Consider the following 16,352-nt stretch of genomic DNA (forward strand, 5'->3'; position numbering starts at 1 on the left):
CCGAAAAAATTATCGTACCAGCAAAAAACTTTTCTACGATGATAATTTTGCCTTTTCATTTTATTTTGGTTCGAATAAGAAGATGGCAATCAAATATATTTATTATAATTTGATAATTATATATTTCAGCTTCTTCGATGAATTATTTTATTTATTTATTTAAGTCAATTATTTTGCTGTCTGTATTGATATTAATATATTTTCATTCGAATCATATACTAATTGTTAAGAATTTTAAGATATTTTAAAATGACTTCTATTTTAATATTATTGTAAAATTAAATGAGCATAAACGAGACACGTGTCACAGCTTGACACGAGTATATCGGTAACCAAACCAAAGCAAACTAGGGGTACCAAAAACTCTGGTCTCCTTCCTCTGGTTTCAGCTTCGTGGTCTGCTCGCCTACCGAACCTTCAATGGATTTGACACCCCAGCAGCTTAGCCAATTCAACGGCACCGACCCATCAAAGCCCATCTACGTTGCAGTGAAAGGCGTTATCTACGACGTCACCGCTGGCAAATCCTTCTACGGTCCTGGCGGCGCCTACGCCCTGTTCGCAGGCAAAGACGCCAGCAGAGCACTTGGAAAGATGAGCAAGAACGAAGAAGATGTCTGCCCCAATATCGATGGCCTCTCCGATAAGGAGATCGATGTCCTTAACGATTGGGTCAAGAAATTCGAAGCTAAGTACCCCGTTGTTGGCCGCGTTGTTGTCTCTTGAATTTGCGGCCTCTCGTTTCAAATCACTTTTAGCTATGGGAATCTATCTGTTACTTTTATGTGCTTAATGTGTTTCTGTCGATTTCTTAGCTTATGGGAATCTTACTATCTGCTACTTTACCTTGTACTTGGTGTTTGACTAATTCAGAATGTTTCAAAGTTAAATACTAATATATGTTAAAAGCTGTTTGATTGTGTTTCTCGCTGCTTGCCAAGTTTGCTTCGTGGTCTTTAATGGTGATGCTTTTGGGTTAGCGAACATGTTCTTGCATTGCCCTTAAAGTTGGGTGCTTTGAGGCCTAAGGGTGCTGAGTTAGAAGGGTTAGAGAAGGTGCATAAATCAATTAAGAAAATTCATTTTGGCCCTGGGATTCTAGACCCTTTACGCCAGTGATTCCTTGGTTTACCTCTCCAGGATGGTGCAACTTGGTTTTGCTAGTCTTAACGGGATCCTCTGATCTCTAGGTATCTATGAGTTCGATCAAAGGTGGCATCCTTGTTTGACAAAGATAACAACAGCAAGTACTCCTAGAAAGTGATTATACTAGAAGTGGCGAATTCTCTGCTAAATGGCAGGGGTTAGTGTTCCTAAGCTCAAAGCTTTTAGCATTTTGAAGACCAGATTTAATCCTCTGGTTCAGTTCTTTTGTGTCTTCACTGCCGAATGACTCCATTTTCCCTGTTAGGAAGTACTAAAAGCATAGTACTAGCAAAGAATGGTCGTATCTTTCAGTCTATACGCTTGTATATACAGCAGCTGTGGCGGAGCTGTGTTGTCATGGTCAAGATTATCCGAGAAATGAAAATTTTCACTAGTCTTTTTGTTGGATAACCAAATAATTTCTCATACCTGGTTTTATATCCTGCAAGAAAGATGGCAAAGAGGAACTGATCCATATCCTCTGGTAATTCATAGAATTCCAACTTGGGGAATTATCTATTATTTTCTGCCAACGGTATGATGCAAACAGAAGAGATATCTGCCCCAGCTCCTTTTTCCCCCAGAATCAGTGGCACGTGCCCACACCTCGATTGAATCATGCTGTTCGACCTGTTCCGAACGATGGATCATCGTCTACAGAGAGCTTCCAATGGTTGCCAAATCTAGGGAGATGCGAAATCAGTTGTACCATGCTTACCATCCTTCTGTAAGATACTGCCAGCAAATTGTCAGCAGTTGAAATTTCTTTCTGGAGCCCACCCTTTCATGATGCTAACACTGCGAAACGGGGAAGGAAGAACTGGTTACAGGTTAAAATTTTACCGACGAACTTAGAATTTATTTAAACTTTAAACCCATTTTGGATGGAATCCTACAAACTAGTGATTCTCTAATTATAAAACATGATAATTATCCATTTATTTCCAGTGGTATTAAGGGCTTTGAATTTTAGGAAGTGTAATCCAGGAAACTGATATGTTCATGAAAACAGTACTATCAGTTTAGGAATCAGCCAATCAAGCAATGTTTGTGGTGGTCACCGACACTCCTTTTGCAGTCGTTTTTGGTTACTCCAATCTCCCATTTACTTCTGCATTAAGTTCCTTTGTAAACAGTACTTCTTTCTTTGCTTGAGATCCAAACCCACTCTCCCAATCCAGCACTCTTTTTCAATCTGTCTCACACTGTTGAGACTTCGAGCATGTATGACAGACTAAAACGTGTAGAAGAAACTTGGCTAGATGGAGGGTACAATGCATACATTTTTCTGTTTAAATCTTTGAACTAGAAACAGTGCTTGCAGGATCGTGATATCAACTTATCATCTATACAGGCTGTTACGAGAACAGAAATATTGTATTTCACACTGTACACGCCGTTATGAGAATAGAAATCTTATAAATCTTATATTGTGTTGTACAGTATCGTGTTCACAAATTATTGACTACTATAATTGTTTAGTTTTGGTATCTTCTATTTCGGAGAATGCCTGGAGGAAGTTGCAATGGTCTTAAATGATCCTCTGAAGGAGCTTGTCGAGACGTTGCTAAATACATGACTAAACTCATCTACCCCTCTGACAGCAGCTCATCCCATAAATGCAGCTTTAAATAGAGGAAATTCATGGAGCATGACAACCTTTGGCCAGTTGACCGCCACTTACTAGAAATGTATCGGTATGAAGGACCAAAGGCCAAAGCAGTAATAGTTGTGCACTTATGCTAGACAATCAGGGCCTCGATGGAGACGAAAATTACAGTCTTTTCCTCAACATGTAATCTGTGCACTCTTCTCATACTTGTCGTGCTCTGTTTTGCTGCTGCTCCTTCCCACGCCAGCCTCTCTTTCAACTTCTATGCAATTTCATGTCCAGGTGCAGAGTTCATGGTTAGCAACACAGTGAGATCAGCTTCCTCTGCCGATCCAACCATCCCTGGGAAACTACTGCGCCTGTTGTTCCATGACTGTTTCGTGGAGGTCAGTCCAATATTGCTTTAAAAAACCTTGCCAGCTTGAAAGTTGCATGATGTATATTTCTCAATCAAGTGATTAAAAATTCAAAGAATATCTTTGACTCAGCCATTCCAAAATCCAAATAATGGTTGCTACTGTCATGTTCAGGGTTGTGATGCGTCAGTACTACTACAAGGAAATGAGACAGAGCGAAGTGATCCAGCTAACACCTCCCTCGGAGGATTTTCAGTTATTGATTCAGCTAAAAGGGTGCTTGAAATTTTCTGTCCAGGAACCGTTTCTTGTGCTGATATTGTTGCTTTGGCTGCAAGGGATGCAGTTGCAATTGTAAACTCTCGAGTCCCCATCTTCATTTTTTGCTCTTTAAATCACTGTTCTCTTGACTTCCTTCCTCACTATCCTTCGGTTAAGTGATTAATCATAGTGATCCTGGAAACAGGCTGGTGGACCTGCATTTCAGATTCCAACAGGAAGGAGAGATGGCAGGATATCCAACGCTGCAAATGTCAGGCCCAATATTGTAGATACAAGTTTTACTATGGATGAGATGACAAAGCTCTTCAGCTCTAAAGGCTTGTCTCTGGATGACCTGGTTACGCTATCAGGTATTTAAATAATGAAACCAGTTGCAAGCAGCACAAATTTATGTCAATAGCCCTTCCCCCTTTTCTTTCTTCCCTCTTTATTACATTATAAATGCAGACATAAACTAATATTTTTATATATATATCTAACCAAAAACAAAAAAGACTATATACTCCTTAAATTTTGCTGAAAAGTTATCTTAGTTTGGGATCTGAAGAATGGAAAATTGGCATCGACACTTGAAACTGTAAGATAAAAAAGGACATGGCTGCTGCTTTCTGTTTCTGCTAGATGCTTTAATGGCTTCATGCTTTGGCTTTACAGGTGCTCATACAATAGGACTAGCTCACTGTAATGCATTCAGCGATCGATTCCGACAGGACTCCAAGGGAAAGCTGACGCTGATTGACACATCCTTAGACAGTACCTACGCAGAAGAGCTTATGAAAAAGTGTCCAGCAGGTGCAAGCACATCTACCACTGTCAGCAATGATCCCGAGACATCCCTGGCGTTCGATAACCAGTACTATACCAATCTCTTGGCCCACAGAGGGTTGTTTCAGTCAGATTCTGTTCTTGCAAAGGATGGAAGAACGAGGAAACAAGTGGAAGCTTTTGCAAACGATCAGGAAAGCTTTTTCCGGAGTTGGAGGGAGTCATTCTTGAAGCTCACAACCATCGGAGTGAAGACAGATGATGAAGGGGAAATCCGGCAGTCTTGTTCATTTGCTAATTAATGGGTGAAGATATAATAAACCCAAAAAAAAAAAAAAAACCTTTGGGTGTTGTTCAGCATGCATCAAAACGTTATTATTCTTGTCTTACGGTTCAAATAGTGGCTCTTATGCTTGTGACAGTGTCTGTATACATATTGTGTTCATACAGTCTGAGGTTACATATGTTAATTTGATGTTGGTTTCGTCTAGACTTATATGTATTGGAGAAATCTAATCATTTCGTGGAACTAGTTCGATCAAATTAAAAGGAATTCCTTCTTCTTCTGTTAAAATGAATCTAACTCGGCAGGGAACAGAGAAAAGAGCAGGATTAATTCACACTATGATCACATCCGGAGGAAAGTTAAAAGATATAATCTGGCCCGAGTAGGAAAGAGCTGGTCGCTGCAGTGCAGGCCCAAGAGGCCAAAATAAAGCCTAAAGCTCGAAAGGCTGTTTGACCCATAAAAGGACCTTGTCTCGGCTCTGTCCGCTTGAGGAACAGTTTATCGGTAAGAACAATACACTTACCCATGTATGAGGAGGCCGTTGAACTCACTCCTCGAGAGCTCTGCTTACGCGTTTTACAAGGTTTTGACAACCCATTGTTGCGCTATCAAGTTGGGGACTACCGCCGATGTTTACACTGCCAACAAAATCTTAAACGCATATGCAAGATGCAAAGAGTTACATATTGCTCGCAAGTTGTTCGCCGAAGTTCTCCACAGAGACACCGTTTCTTGGAACACGATGATTGCTGGGTATGTAAATTGTGGGAACTTGGAGACTGCATTCGAAATTGTGAAAGACATGAAAAGATGCGTTTTTGATTTCGATGGCTATACCTTTGGGAGTTTACTTAAGGGTGTGGGTTCCGGTTATAGACTTGAGGTTGGCCAACAGCTACACTCGATGATCGTTAAGATGGGGTATGAGGAAAATGTGTATGCAGGGAGTGCTCTTTTGGATATGTATGCCAAGTGTGAGAAGGTTGGAGATGCTTACATTGTATTTGAATGCTTACCAGAACCTAATTCTGTCTCATGGAATGCTTTGATTGCTGGCTTTTCGCAAATTGGTGATCGTAGCACTGTATTTTGGCTCTTAGATTGTATGGAGAAGGAGGGAGTGAAGGTTGACGATGGCACGTACGCTCCACTTCTTACTTTGCTTGATGATATTGAGTTTTATAAGTTGACAATTCAAATTCATGGCAAGATTATAAAACATGGGCTGGCATGTGATAATACTGTGTGCAATGCGATGATAACTTCATATTCGGAGTGTGGTTCAATAGGAGATGCTAGAAAAGTGTTTGATGATGCAGTTGGCATGCGTGATTTGGTAACGTGGAATTCCATGCTAGCTGCTTACTTGGTTCATGAGAAAGAAGAACTTGGATTTAAACTTTTTCTGGATATGCAAAGATTGGGATTTGAACCAGACATCTATACTTACACTAGTATCCTTAGTGCTTGTTTTGAAAAAGCACACAAAAGTCATGGAAAATCTGTGCATGCAGTAGTTATTAAGAGAGGATTGGAATACTCTATGCCTATCTCCAATGCCCTGATAGCAATGTATCTCAAGTCAAATAATACTTCCATGGAAGAAGCTTTGAGTTTATTTGAATCCATGGAATTGAAGGATCGTGTCTCTTGGAATTCCATTTTGACTGGTTTTTCCCAGATTGGATTGAGTGAAGATGCCTTGAAGTCTTTTGGGAAAATGAGAGCTTTCATGGTGGAGATTGACCACTATGCCCTTTCTGCTGTCCTAAGATCTTGCTCAGACTTGGCAGCACTTCAATTAGGTCGGCAGGTTCATGTCTTGGCAATTAAATTAGGCTTTGAGACAAATAATTTTGTGGCAAGTGCATTGATTTTTATGTACTCCAAGTGTGGAATTATTCAAGATGCTCGAAAATCCTTTGAAGAGACTCCCAAAGACAGCTCAATTGCTTGGAATTCAATAATTTTTGGGTATGCACAAAATGGGCAGGGCAATGTTGCCCTTGACCTATTCTTTCTGATGAGAGACACAAAGGTGAGGCTTGATCATATAACATTTGTTGCAGTTCTAACTGCATGCAGTCATATTGGTCTTGTAGAAGAAGGCTTGAATTTTCTGAAATCCATGGAATCTGATTATGGAATTCCACCACGTATGGAGCATTATGCTTGTGCAGTAGATCTATTTGGGCGGGCTGGGCGATTAGATGAGGCAAAACCCTTAATTGAATCAATGCCATTTAAACCTGATGCAATGGTGTGGAAGACTTTGTTGGGCGCCTGTAGAGTTTGTGGTGACATTGAATTAGCTGCCCAGGTAGCAAGCCATCTGCTAGACCTAGAGCCTGAAGAGCACTGCACTTACGTTATACTCTCTAACATGTATGGACATCTGAGGAGATGGAGTGAAAAAGCTAGTGTAACGAGGTTGATGCGGGAGAGGGGAGTTAAAAAGGTTCCTGGTTGGAGTTGGATAGAGATTAAGAATCAGGTGCATGCTTTCAATGCTGAAGATCAATCGCATCCTCATTGTAGAGAGATATATCAAATGTTAGAGGGATTGATGGAGGAAATCACATGGTTAGATGCTGATACAGGTCTAGATGCTTTGACATCTGATTTTGATGAGACATATGGATACTGTGATGTAAAGCTGCTGAGTGCAGGGAATTTCTGAAGGATGCCCAAGAAAAAAGGAACCTGTTGCTTATTCATCTTTAACTCAAATTATATTGGCTATAAGTTACAGCTGTCCCTGGCCAGAAAATTTGGTGACTTATGGTTGCCATTATCCACGCAGTTCTTCTAGTTCAATGTGTCCTGCTCATTAGATACTCATTAGTATTTTTCCATTGGGGCCATCCTAGAGTTCAGCTTCATGTGCTCAAAGTGCTGCGATAAAGTACTTAATATGACAACCAGGAAGGTGATGAGGAAGTGCTGATGAATCTGAAATAGAAGGAACTTGTGGTGTTGCATGAGTATCTTGGCCTGTTTTCATGTGATTCTTTGTTCTTCAACTGAAGAATGATCCCATTCTTTCTCTTTTTGTTATTGAACTAGGTGTGAAGACCAATCAGCTGGGGTGAGTTCTTATATTCCTTTGGGAAGGCCCATGTTTTTATAAGTTAAATTGTTTTGAGATGCTGCATTCATGTATTTCATTAGCCAGTGTCATTAAGATCCCCACTAATTAAGGAAGAATTAAGGGAAAAGATCCTTAGTTTCAGCTTAGTTATGGTCAATGTACTGGCAAAGCAACGGCAAATTATTACTGAAAGTGGTTGCAGTACTGGGGAAAAGAAGGCAAATAAATACAAAGGCTTTGAGCTATTCCACATCACGAAAAGGACCACCAATTGAAGTCTTGAAGATTGAGAAGAATGACTACATCATTGCCTTTGCTTAGGCGCCGTATGGCCAAAAACATGATTCAAATATAAACTTTTAACCTTTCATAGTTTGTGATTAGGGACATTGTATACTTTTTTATGTCCAGTAGTTCATGATCTGATTATTTTGCTGAATTCCTATGCTTTCCATCTTTTCTTAAAGTTCTTGTTGCACAGTCACAATCTTAGCTCATTTTTTTTTAGGATTTTGGGGCTTTAATCATTTGCACTAGCTCATTTTCTCTCACCAGTTCTTTCTCTTAACCTTCTATTGCAGAGATGAATATTTTTTTGGAAATATTAGATTTTGTATTAAATATGCGAAGTTAAATATATTTTCTTAAGATTGTATCATCAACAATTAGATTGAATTGTGTCTCTAAATGTAATTTGACAAAAGAAATTTAGAATAGACTAAGGGTTCACTTAGAGTTTAGGTGATTTAATTAATATTTAGGATAGAAATATTTGTGTAGCCAAATTTAGAGCATTAAGCTTAATGAATTTATCTTAACTAATTTACATGACATTTGAAAAATTAATTATGATAGGTATGTTCACAATATATGGATAGAGAATTGTAAATAAATTTGAATTCTACTAACAACCAACTCATTGATATAAGTATAAGAAGGAGAATTAAATCCAAATGAAAAGTAGAGTAATTTCACAAGCCTAAGCTTTATTTCACTTATCTTTTAGCAATTACTACCATTAATTCATTAGTTTAGCCTTGTTGTTTTAATTTCAATTTTAATTAATTTTTAAATTAAATTTACTTGGATAAGATTAGGGTGTCAAATTTTAATATAGCAAGAATTTAGATATAATTTTTTATGGAGACAATATCTCACTCACTGGCCATATGCACTTTCATATCATATGCACTTCCTAAATTGAGAAAATTTTTAAGGTAAATATCTTAGTAATTTAACAAGCAACAAGTACATGACGACACTCCTACATGCCTATTGGCTTTGGCTTCCTGGCACCCACTTCCTTCCTGGAGAGTGGTGGCATGTTTCTGGCATGGAATTTTCTCAATTGTTAATGACAATGATGGGCAACAAAATCTTCAATGCATTGCATATCTAGTATGAATGGATTCTGCCGTTGGTTTCACTGCAAGTAGAAAAGACAAAACACTACGGTATTTTCCAATGGGAAATGTAAGTGGCTAAGTAGAAAGAGCAACCTTGCTGTGTGAACTTGAGGAAATATTTTAAAAGGATGTGGACTTTGAGGATTCTGTGATGGATTTTCAAGGACAAAGGAATTTTAATGCCCAGAACACCCCATGGTGGGATGTGCCTTACCACCTAGAAAAATGGTCTCATTTAATATTGGAAAGTGACGAGAAAAATGTATGCTTCTTTTTCTTAGCAGCCAATCACCTACTTTCATGCAATCCCCACTGAGACTTGAGTGCTGATTTTTGTATACTCCTATTCCTACTCCTACTCCTACCCTACCTTTCAAGGCATACTCAGAGATAATTTTATGCCTATTTTTTATAGTTAGAATGCACAGAGTATATGGAGGATTGGAGGTAGATATCCTGCACTAAACTCCTTCAGTTTTTTTCCAATGCCAAATCATGGCCAAAAAGGAAAAAGCCATTGCCAAATCAGAGCATGAACATCTCTGTTCACTTTCTTTTCTTTGTTCCAATCCATGGAAGTTAAATTGTCTAAAATGCAAGTGTAATTGGTAGTTATTGAAGAGCTTGCATAGCAGAAAACTGCAGATGAATTGAACCCACACCTAACTCCCTTTTGTTTTCCCATTTTCTTGTTACTTAATCAAGTGTGATATTAAAAAACAGAAAAATGGGGTCTGCACAAAAAGGAAAATGGACCCAATCAGAAAAACAAAAATAATATGAAAAGTTGGAAATTTGTGTATGATGATAAGTCGTTAACCCATCAATCTCTCACTTCCAACAGAAAGATTCCAGCTTTCAACATCCCTTTAATATCTCACTTGATGTTCTTTTCTTAATTTCACATTATGAATTTCGATCGAAAATTTAACTTTTTAATATCAAAAATAATGTTAGTATAAAAAATTTATTAAACACGTAAAACAAAATTATGAAAAGAAACATCAAACAAGTATCAATCAAGACAAAAAAAATTTTGTTCTTCTCTATAGCCCTCCCCCTCCCAAAAAGAATGGAGCTAATTCTTGTCATGACAGAAATATCATCTGTAACAACTATGGCTAGGATATCTTTATCCAACAATTTATGCTCATCGATCTCTTCAGGAAAAACCTGAGGACATAGGAAATTTCTTAGATTTGGTATTTATCCCTTCTTCTTTTTTCCAATGAATAAAAAAGGGTATCAGTCTAATCTATTGAGTGCAGCAAAAGATACTTTCTTATGATAAACTATAATCTTTGGACAGGTTAAGTAGCACTGTCACTGACAATTATTTCAAGGTTTCGTTGAGATCTTACGTGGACTCCTCAATTATTTGTTAGGTACATGTTTTGGTTTGGCTATTGCCCATTTTAGCATTAGTGCTTGGAATTCCATTGGCACCCAGCAGGCAACTATATCAAAACTTCCTCTAAAAGAGATACTAAACCAAGGATTCTTACTGGTTCGGGTCGAGTGGCAATTATATCAAAACTACCACTAAAAGAGATATTCAATCAATGATTCTTACTTGATCGGGTCGAGTAATGTAAGATATCAATTATAAATATTGGCAGCCATCATGCAATTATGTCGAAACTTCCATTATAAGAGATTTTTTTTTTTTTGTTAATGAAGAATCATTACAATTACAATCAATGTAGATATATGAGATTCATTTGTGGAAGTCCTTAAAGTAAGTATGAGATTCGGATTTGATATAAAAGGAGATGCATTAGATATAGGGTTAATGTAGAACCATGAGCTATCAAAATCAACCCTGTTTCAATTTCTATTCAATTATTTTTATCGTAATTACTTAAAATTTCAGGTTTCATCGAATATAAACCCTTCTCGAATTCCACAGTGTTGTTAACTCATTGATCAAGATTAAAGCCTTAAAAAGGTAAGGAGTCGAGATTGAATTTTAAGTAATTTTAGTAACTCAAGCATTGAAATAAAAAAAAATACAATTACTAAAAGACAGATGAAGAAAAGAATATAGCAAAATGAGTGACTTCGGAGCTTGATCATGGTCCTATAAAGTATAAACAAGCTGTTTGCTTGAAATTTTTTTAGAACAAGTACCATGACCTAAAGCTTGGGCTCTTTCCAATTTGCTTCATTAAGAAATTCACAATACAAAAAAATAAAAAATCAAAATACGACCGATTTCTTTTTATTTTTTTATTTTGAAATCGATACATTAATTAGAATCTATTATTATTCATGTAACACGACAAAAAATAAAGAGTTAAAAGGAGTGCTAATAAAGGTAATTGAATTTTGGGTTCCTAGCCAAAGCAGAGAGCTATTATTTGGAAAGGAAATTTCTTTGTTTTCCCATTACAAACACGAAACACCATCAGGGTATGTCCAAAAAAAGAACACAACAAATTACAATACTTTGCTTCCAAACTATGGCAATGGCAAAAAACTTTTGTCTTGTCACAATTCATTTCCAAGAATCTTTAATGGCTTTTAATTTGCAGCACATGGGACCCAATTTTCTTGTAAGCATCACGCAGACCTTACATATATACTATAAGCCTGCCTATGGATTATAATTCCAGGGTTCATACTGCTGCCGTGAAGGAGTTTGCTGATTTGATGTAACACAGATTGGAAGCAAAGATACCAATCCTGAACAGTACACGGCTTTAAGCTCAAGTGGGGAATAAGCATGTTGTTGCTTTGTTATAACTTGGAAGTCTGAGGATATCTATGGTTTCTTTTGTTAAAACTTACAAGTGACAAGAACGATAATACTCGAACAAACTTTTAACTCCATGTACCGCAAATTTTTTTTAACTTGTATTCGTATATATAACATTAAAAAAATCAATTGGTGGGCAACGTGTTGATTGACTATTGGTGGTGTATTGCCAAACCATTAGAGGGTACCGTGTGAGAATTGGTGATCCATCGTGTCTTTACTCTCATACCTTACATAGGGTAAGCGTGTTATATAATGGGGAGTGCTTGGAAGCTGAGAAAAAATAGTTATCAAGTGAAATTGAGTTAGGAGCATGGGCGCCATTACCATTTCCTCCACCTCCCTCTCTTCTAATCTTCTTCTTCTTCTTCTTCTCCTTCTATCCCTTAAGGAGGGGTATGTCTTGGGACGAAGACAAGCTCCGGCAGACAGCCACCAACTTCAGCATAGCCATACCGTCCATGTCAGCTCTCTTCTACCCTCCTCTGTTTGCAGCCCTTCTACCAAAGGTTAATTTCCTCCCTTCCCCTCTCTCTCTCTCTCTCTTTCACACACACACGCACACAACAGCAAACCAGGCTTGTTGGTTTTCTTACTATTATATTTTAAATTATTATTCTATTATTGCCTATGTTATCTGTGTTGGGATTCATGTTATTAGCATTTTTGGTTAAACTTATGACTAAACTCATGTCATCATGTGTGCTGCCGGTCTGAACTCTCTCATAGCAGACAACATTTGCCAGTTGTGAGAAACACAGTAGCAAGTTAGCTAGCTTTCCTTTTCTTCCTCCCAATCCCATACAATACGCAACTGTTGAAGGTTATTTAAGTAATCTCGAGAAGAAAATATACTGATTAATCACCAACGTTGACTGACTAGGAATAAGCACATATATATTTGAGAATTTAAGAGTTTACCTAGACAATCTGTTGACCCAAAATTCTCGGCCTAATAATGATGCCTTGCTTAATAGTAAAAAAAGATTTTTCTTTTTTTAAGATTTTAAGTTCAAATTTCAGTGTATGTAGATTTAATTTGATGTAATATAAGATATTTATAAAAATTATTTGATCATAATTAAAATTCTTGTAATTATAACTTCATTGATACTAAAAAGTTACCCTCAAAACTTTGTCTTTTCCGACGTCCATAAACTATTGTAGCAAAGTTTGCTCATAAAACACTATCAAAAGAATATATATTGACCACCCGTAGCTTGTGGCAGGACAATGGCTAAGGTCATGTCTGGTTGGCGGTTTAATGATTGAAAGATAGAACTTTTGAGGGGGGTTGGCCTCCCCTCTTGTCCATGATTTCAAAAATAGACAGTATAGTAATGGCATTAAAAAAACATTTGGAACTAAAAGTTTGGTATTTTTTACCATTTCTTTAGTGCTTTTTAAATTTTTTTTATATAAGTGAGGGAAAGAGATTTGATTTCTGTTATTTAAATAGAGAGTTAATGTATCAATGAATCAAATTGTATATGAGTGTTTGGCAGCCGCAAATTTGAGAAATATTGGGTTTCTTTTTCTTTTTTTTTAATAATTGAAAGTTTTCATGAATATAAAAGAAACAAATTTATATAAGAATCCCTTGTACAAAAAGAAATAATCTTGATTCACTCTTTGGCTTATTGCATTATTTGGGAGTCACTTGCATTTTTTAAATAATCAATGAATCAACAAGGATGTGTAACGAATATTAATGGAAAGTCTTTTTCATCATTAAATTTGATTAAAATTCATTCCCATCAAGGAATATGCTTCTTGACCCACTGCGTGTCTGGGGGTCACCCACTGAAACTTAACCCTTTTCTTCCTGTTTTAGTAGTAGTTAATTTTTCGAAGACTTTACCGTATTGGAATTCAATATTTTCAGCTTTGGACAAAAAGTCATCTTTACAAGTTGTCCACAAGCATGGCCCATGCTCTCAGCTCCATCAAGATAAAGCCAGTATTCCCACCCACGCCGAGGTGCTCCTCCGGGACGAAGCCCGAGTCAAGTCTATTCACTCGAGACTTGGCAGGAAGCCGGGTTCCAGCGATGTGGACGAGACAGATGCCGCCAAGCTCCCTGCCAAGGATGGTAGTGTGGTGGGCTCGGGCAATTACATAGTCACAGTGGGTCTTGGCACCCCAAAGAAAGATTTATCTCTCATATTTGATACTGGAAGTGACATCACATGGACACAATGCCAGCCTTGTGCAAAATCTTGTTATAAACAACGGGACCCAATTTTTGCACCATCACTGTCCTCGACATATTCCAACATTTCATGCACCTCGACAGCGTGCAGTTCACTGACTTCTGCCACAGGTAATTGATCTACTTTGGTCACAGATTGTCCGAACCGGTCGAATCACTAAATTACCTTGACTGAACGAATACTTTGTTTTCAGGTAACTCACCTGGCTGCGCATCATCAGCTTGTGTCTATGGCATCCAATATGGGGACTCGTCTTTCTCAGTTGGATTCTTTGCTAAAGAGAAGCTCACCTTGACACCAACAGATAAGTTCGATAACTTTCTATTCGGTTGCGGCCAGAACAACCAAGGTCTTTTTGTTGGCGCAGCCGGTTTGCTAGGACTTGGCCGAGATCAATTGTCTTTGCCATCACAAACCGCCTCAAAATACAAGAAATTCTTCTCCTACTGCTTGCCGTCATCCGCCAGCTCCGATGGTTTCCTCGCTTTTGGCGACGGTGGTGGCCTCTCAAAATCCGTGAAGTTCACCACATTGTCCACAGTCTCCCAAGGGCAATCCTTTTACGGCATCGACGTCACTGGAATAAGCGTCGGCGGCCAAAAACTATCGATCTCAGCATCCCTTTTCACCACTGCCGGCACCATCATTGACTCCGGAACCGTCATCACGCGGTTGCCACCGACTGCCTACGCGGCACTGAGTTCTTCATTCCGACAGAAGATGACCCAATACCCAAGGGCACAACCACTTTCAATCCTGGACACATGCTATGACTTCAGCAAATATTCCTCAGTCTCCATTCCTAAGATAAGCTTCTTCTTCAGCGGGGGTGTTGAGGTCCCAATCGACGCCAAGGGAATTCTGTACGTTAACAGCATCTCCCAGGTGTGCCTGGGGTTCGCCGGAAACAGTGATGACACTGATATTGGGATCGTCGGGAATACACAGCAGAAGACATTGCAAGTGGTTTACGATGGCGCTGGAGGGAGGATTGGGTTTGGCACAGGGGCCTGTTCCTAAGTTTTTTGTGAGCTAATTTGAGAAGAAAAATCCTCGAGTTAGCTGTCGAATCATAATTCATATGATAGCAAGAATGGCTTTAAGATTGAAATAACTGATAAAAAATAGTGAAGCTCAAGAACTATGTATCCAAATTCAGGGGAAGTAACAAATCAAAGTGTTTACTGCAACTCATCATGTACGGTAATAAGCTTAGGCTTGGATTTCTAAGGCAATGTTCAAACCTTGAAATCATATATAATTACGATACCTTTTCTTAAATGGAACAAAAAAACAAAATTATGAGCAAGTTTTAAGGGACAAACAGTTCTGAATTTTATCAGGATTTTTGGGTTAGAGCCCTAACCCTGCTGGACTGCTGCCTCTTTAACCAGCAGGGAACAAGCCCAAGGTTCCTCAAAATAGTAAATAAGTTTTGATTATCATAATATAAGTTAAGGTAAATATAGGAAAGAAAATTTATAATCGATAAAAGTCAGATTTTTTTTTTTTGGAATAACAACAAAAGTCAAATTTAACTCAAAAAATTTTAAAATTTTATATAAAATTAAAATCAAACACCATTATATAAGATAGACAGAATATCTATTTTGAATATCATCCTGATTCTGTAAAATTTTAGAATTTAATCTGGGATGATTTCACTCCCATTACCTTAATTACTCCCTTCTTTCAATCCTTAGGTCAAAACCAAATAAGTCTTATAGTAAATTTCCGTATGAATTAAACAATTATTTCTTTATAATGTGAAAGTGATCATCTCCGATATGAAATCTACCTGCTTTTTGATAAAATAAGATAAGCCCACGCTGTTTCTTTTTAGAATTCTTTCAACACACTTACATAGGCTATGATTTGTCCAAGGCCCAGATCTGAAAGATATCCAATCGGCATTCATCGGAGTACAGTCCTCTCATTGGAAGCCATCAGTCCAAACAGGTTTTAGTGTGTTTGTGTTGGGTTGACGTTTGTTTACTTGGTGGGAGCTCCTCCTCCAAAACCAAATTGGCAAGTGCACCACTCATTATATAATTAAATACCCAGGTTTATACTTGGGTTTTGGTCGAGCTCCTCCTTGAATTAAAAAAAAATGCATTAATCGATTCGTTATATTTCCAATTCAAATAAAAAGTCAATATTTTTATTATATTTTAATGTACTCGGATTTCACGTTTCCAAATTCATCTACTAAATAAAGTAGGTCACGGAACTAAAATTCTTTTAAAAATATTTCAACCACTGATTAATGGATCTTAATCATGATTATCTTTGACAATAATCCTATGTGCAACCTATCTTGCTTCCAGTCATATTAGTTCTTTGTGTTGGAAATTTGAGCATGACCCAAAGAACAAAATACAAATCAGTCTGGTTCGGAAATTTTGTAAGAACAAGCACAAGAATGTACTAGGAC

At 37.7% G+C, this 16,352-nt stretch overlaps 4 protein-coding genes across 5 annotated transcripts; all 4 read left to right on the forward strand.

Moving 5' to 3' along the window:
• The first annotated feature begins 337 nt into the window (after nucleotides 1–337).
• MAPR2 (membrane-associated progesterone binding protein 2) lies at nucleotides 338–924 on the forward strand. Its single transcript, XM_021420273.2, has one exon. The coding sequence runs from the start codon at nucleotides 421–423 to the stop codon at nucleotides 724–726; it is 306 nt and encodes a 101-aa protein (XP_021275948.1). The 5' UTR covers nucleotides 338–420; the 3' UTR covers nucleotides 727–924.
• A 131-nt stretch (nucleotides 925–1,055) lies between these two features.
• On the forward strand, nucleotides 1,056–4,651 carry LOC110410535 (peroxidase 46-like). 2 transcript variants are annotated; one of them, XM_021420272.2, is made up of 5 exons: nucleotides 1,056–2,941; nucleotides 3,041–3,144; nucleotides 3,289–3,468; nucleotides 3,581–3,746; nucleotides 4,051–4,651. In XM_021420272.2, exons 1-5 carry the CDS (start codon nucleotides 2,908–2,910, stop codon nucleotides 4,461–4,463), a joined length of 897 nt encoding a protein of 298 aa, XP_021275947.1. In that variant the 5' UTR covers nucleotides 1,056–2,907; the 3' UTR covers nucleotides 4,464–4,651. The 2 variants fall into 2 exon arrangements, with proteins under 2 accessions (XP_021275947.1, XP_021275946.1); XM_021420271.2 differs by having other exon boundaries at nucleotides 1,056–1,976; nucleotides 2,772–3,144.
• Nucleotides 4,652–4,737: 86 nt separating this feature from the next.
• On the forward strand, nucleotides 4,738–7,980 carry LOC110410534 (Pentatricopeptide repeat (PPR) superfamily protein). The gene has a single exon (XM_021420270.2). The coding sequence runs from the start codon at nucleotides 4,980–4,982 to the stop codon at nucleotides 7,128–7,130; it is 2,151 nt and encodes a 716-aa protein (XP_021275945.1). The 5' UTR covers nucleotides 4,738–4,979; the 3' UTR covers nucleotides 7,131–7,980.
• Nucleotides 7,981–11,976: 3,996 nt separating this feature from the next.
• LOC110411232 (aspartyl protease family protein At5g10770-like) lies at nucleotides 11,977–15,199 on the forward strand. The gene is made up of 3 exons (XM_021421284.2): nucleotides 11,977–12,214; nucleotides 13,591–14,028; nucleotides 14,112–15,199. Exons 1-3 carry the CDS (start codon nucleotides 12,019–12,021, stop codon nucleotides 14,936–14,938), a joined length of 1,461 nt encoding a protein of 486 aa, XP_021276959.1. The 5' UTR covers nucleotides 11,977–12,018; the 3' UTR covers nucleotides 14,939–15,199.
• The last annotated feature ends 1,153 nt before the right edge of the window (nucleotides 15,200–16,352 follow it).

This window comes from Theobroma umbraticum, unplaced genomic scaffold (assembly GCF_002168275.2).
Source record: "Theobroma umbraticum cultivar Fairchild unplaced genomic scaffold, ASM216827v3 scaffold_56.0, whole genome shotgun sequence".
NCBI classification, from domain to species: domain Eukaryota; kingdom Viridiplantae; phylum Streptophyta; class Magnoliopsida; order Malvales; family Malvaceae; genus Theobroma; species Theobroma umbraticum.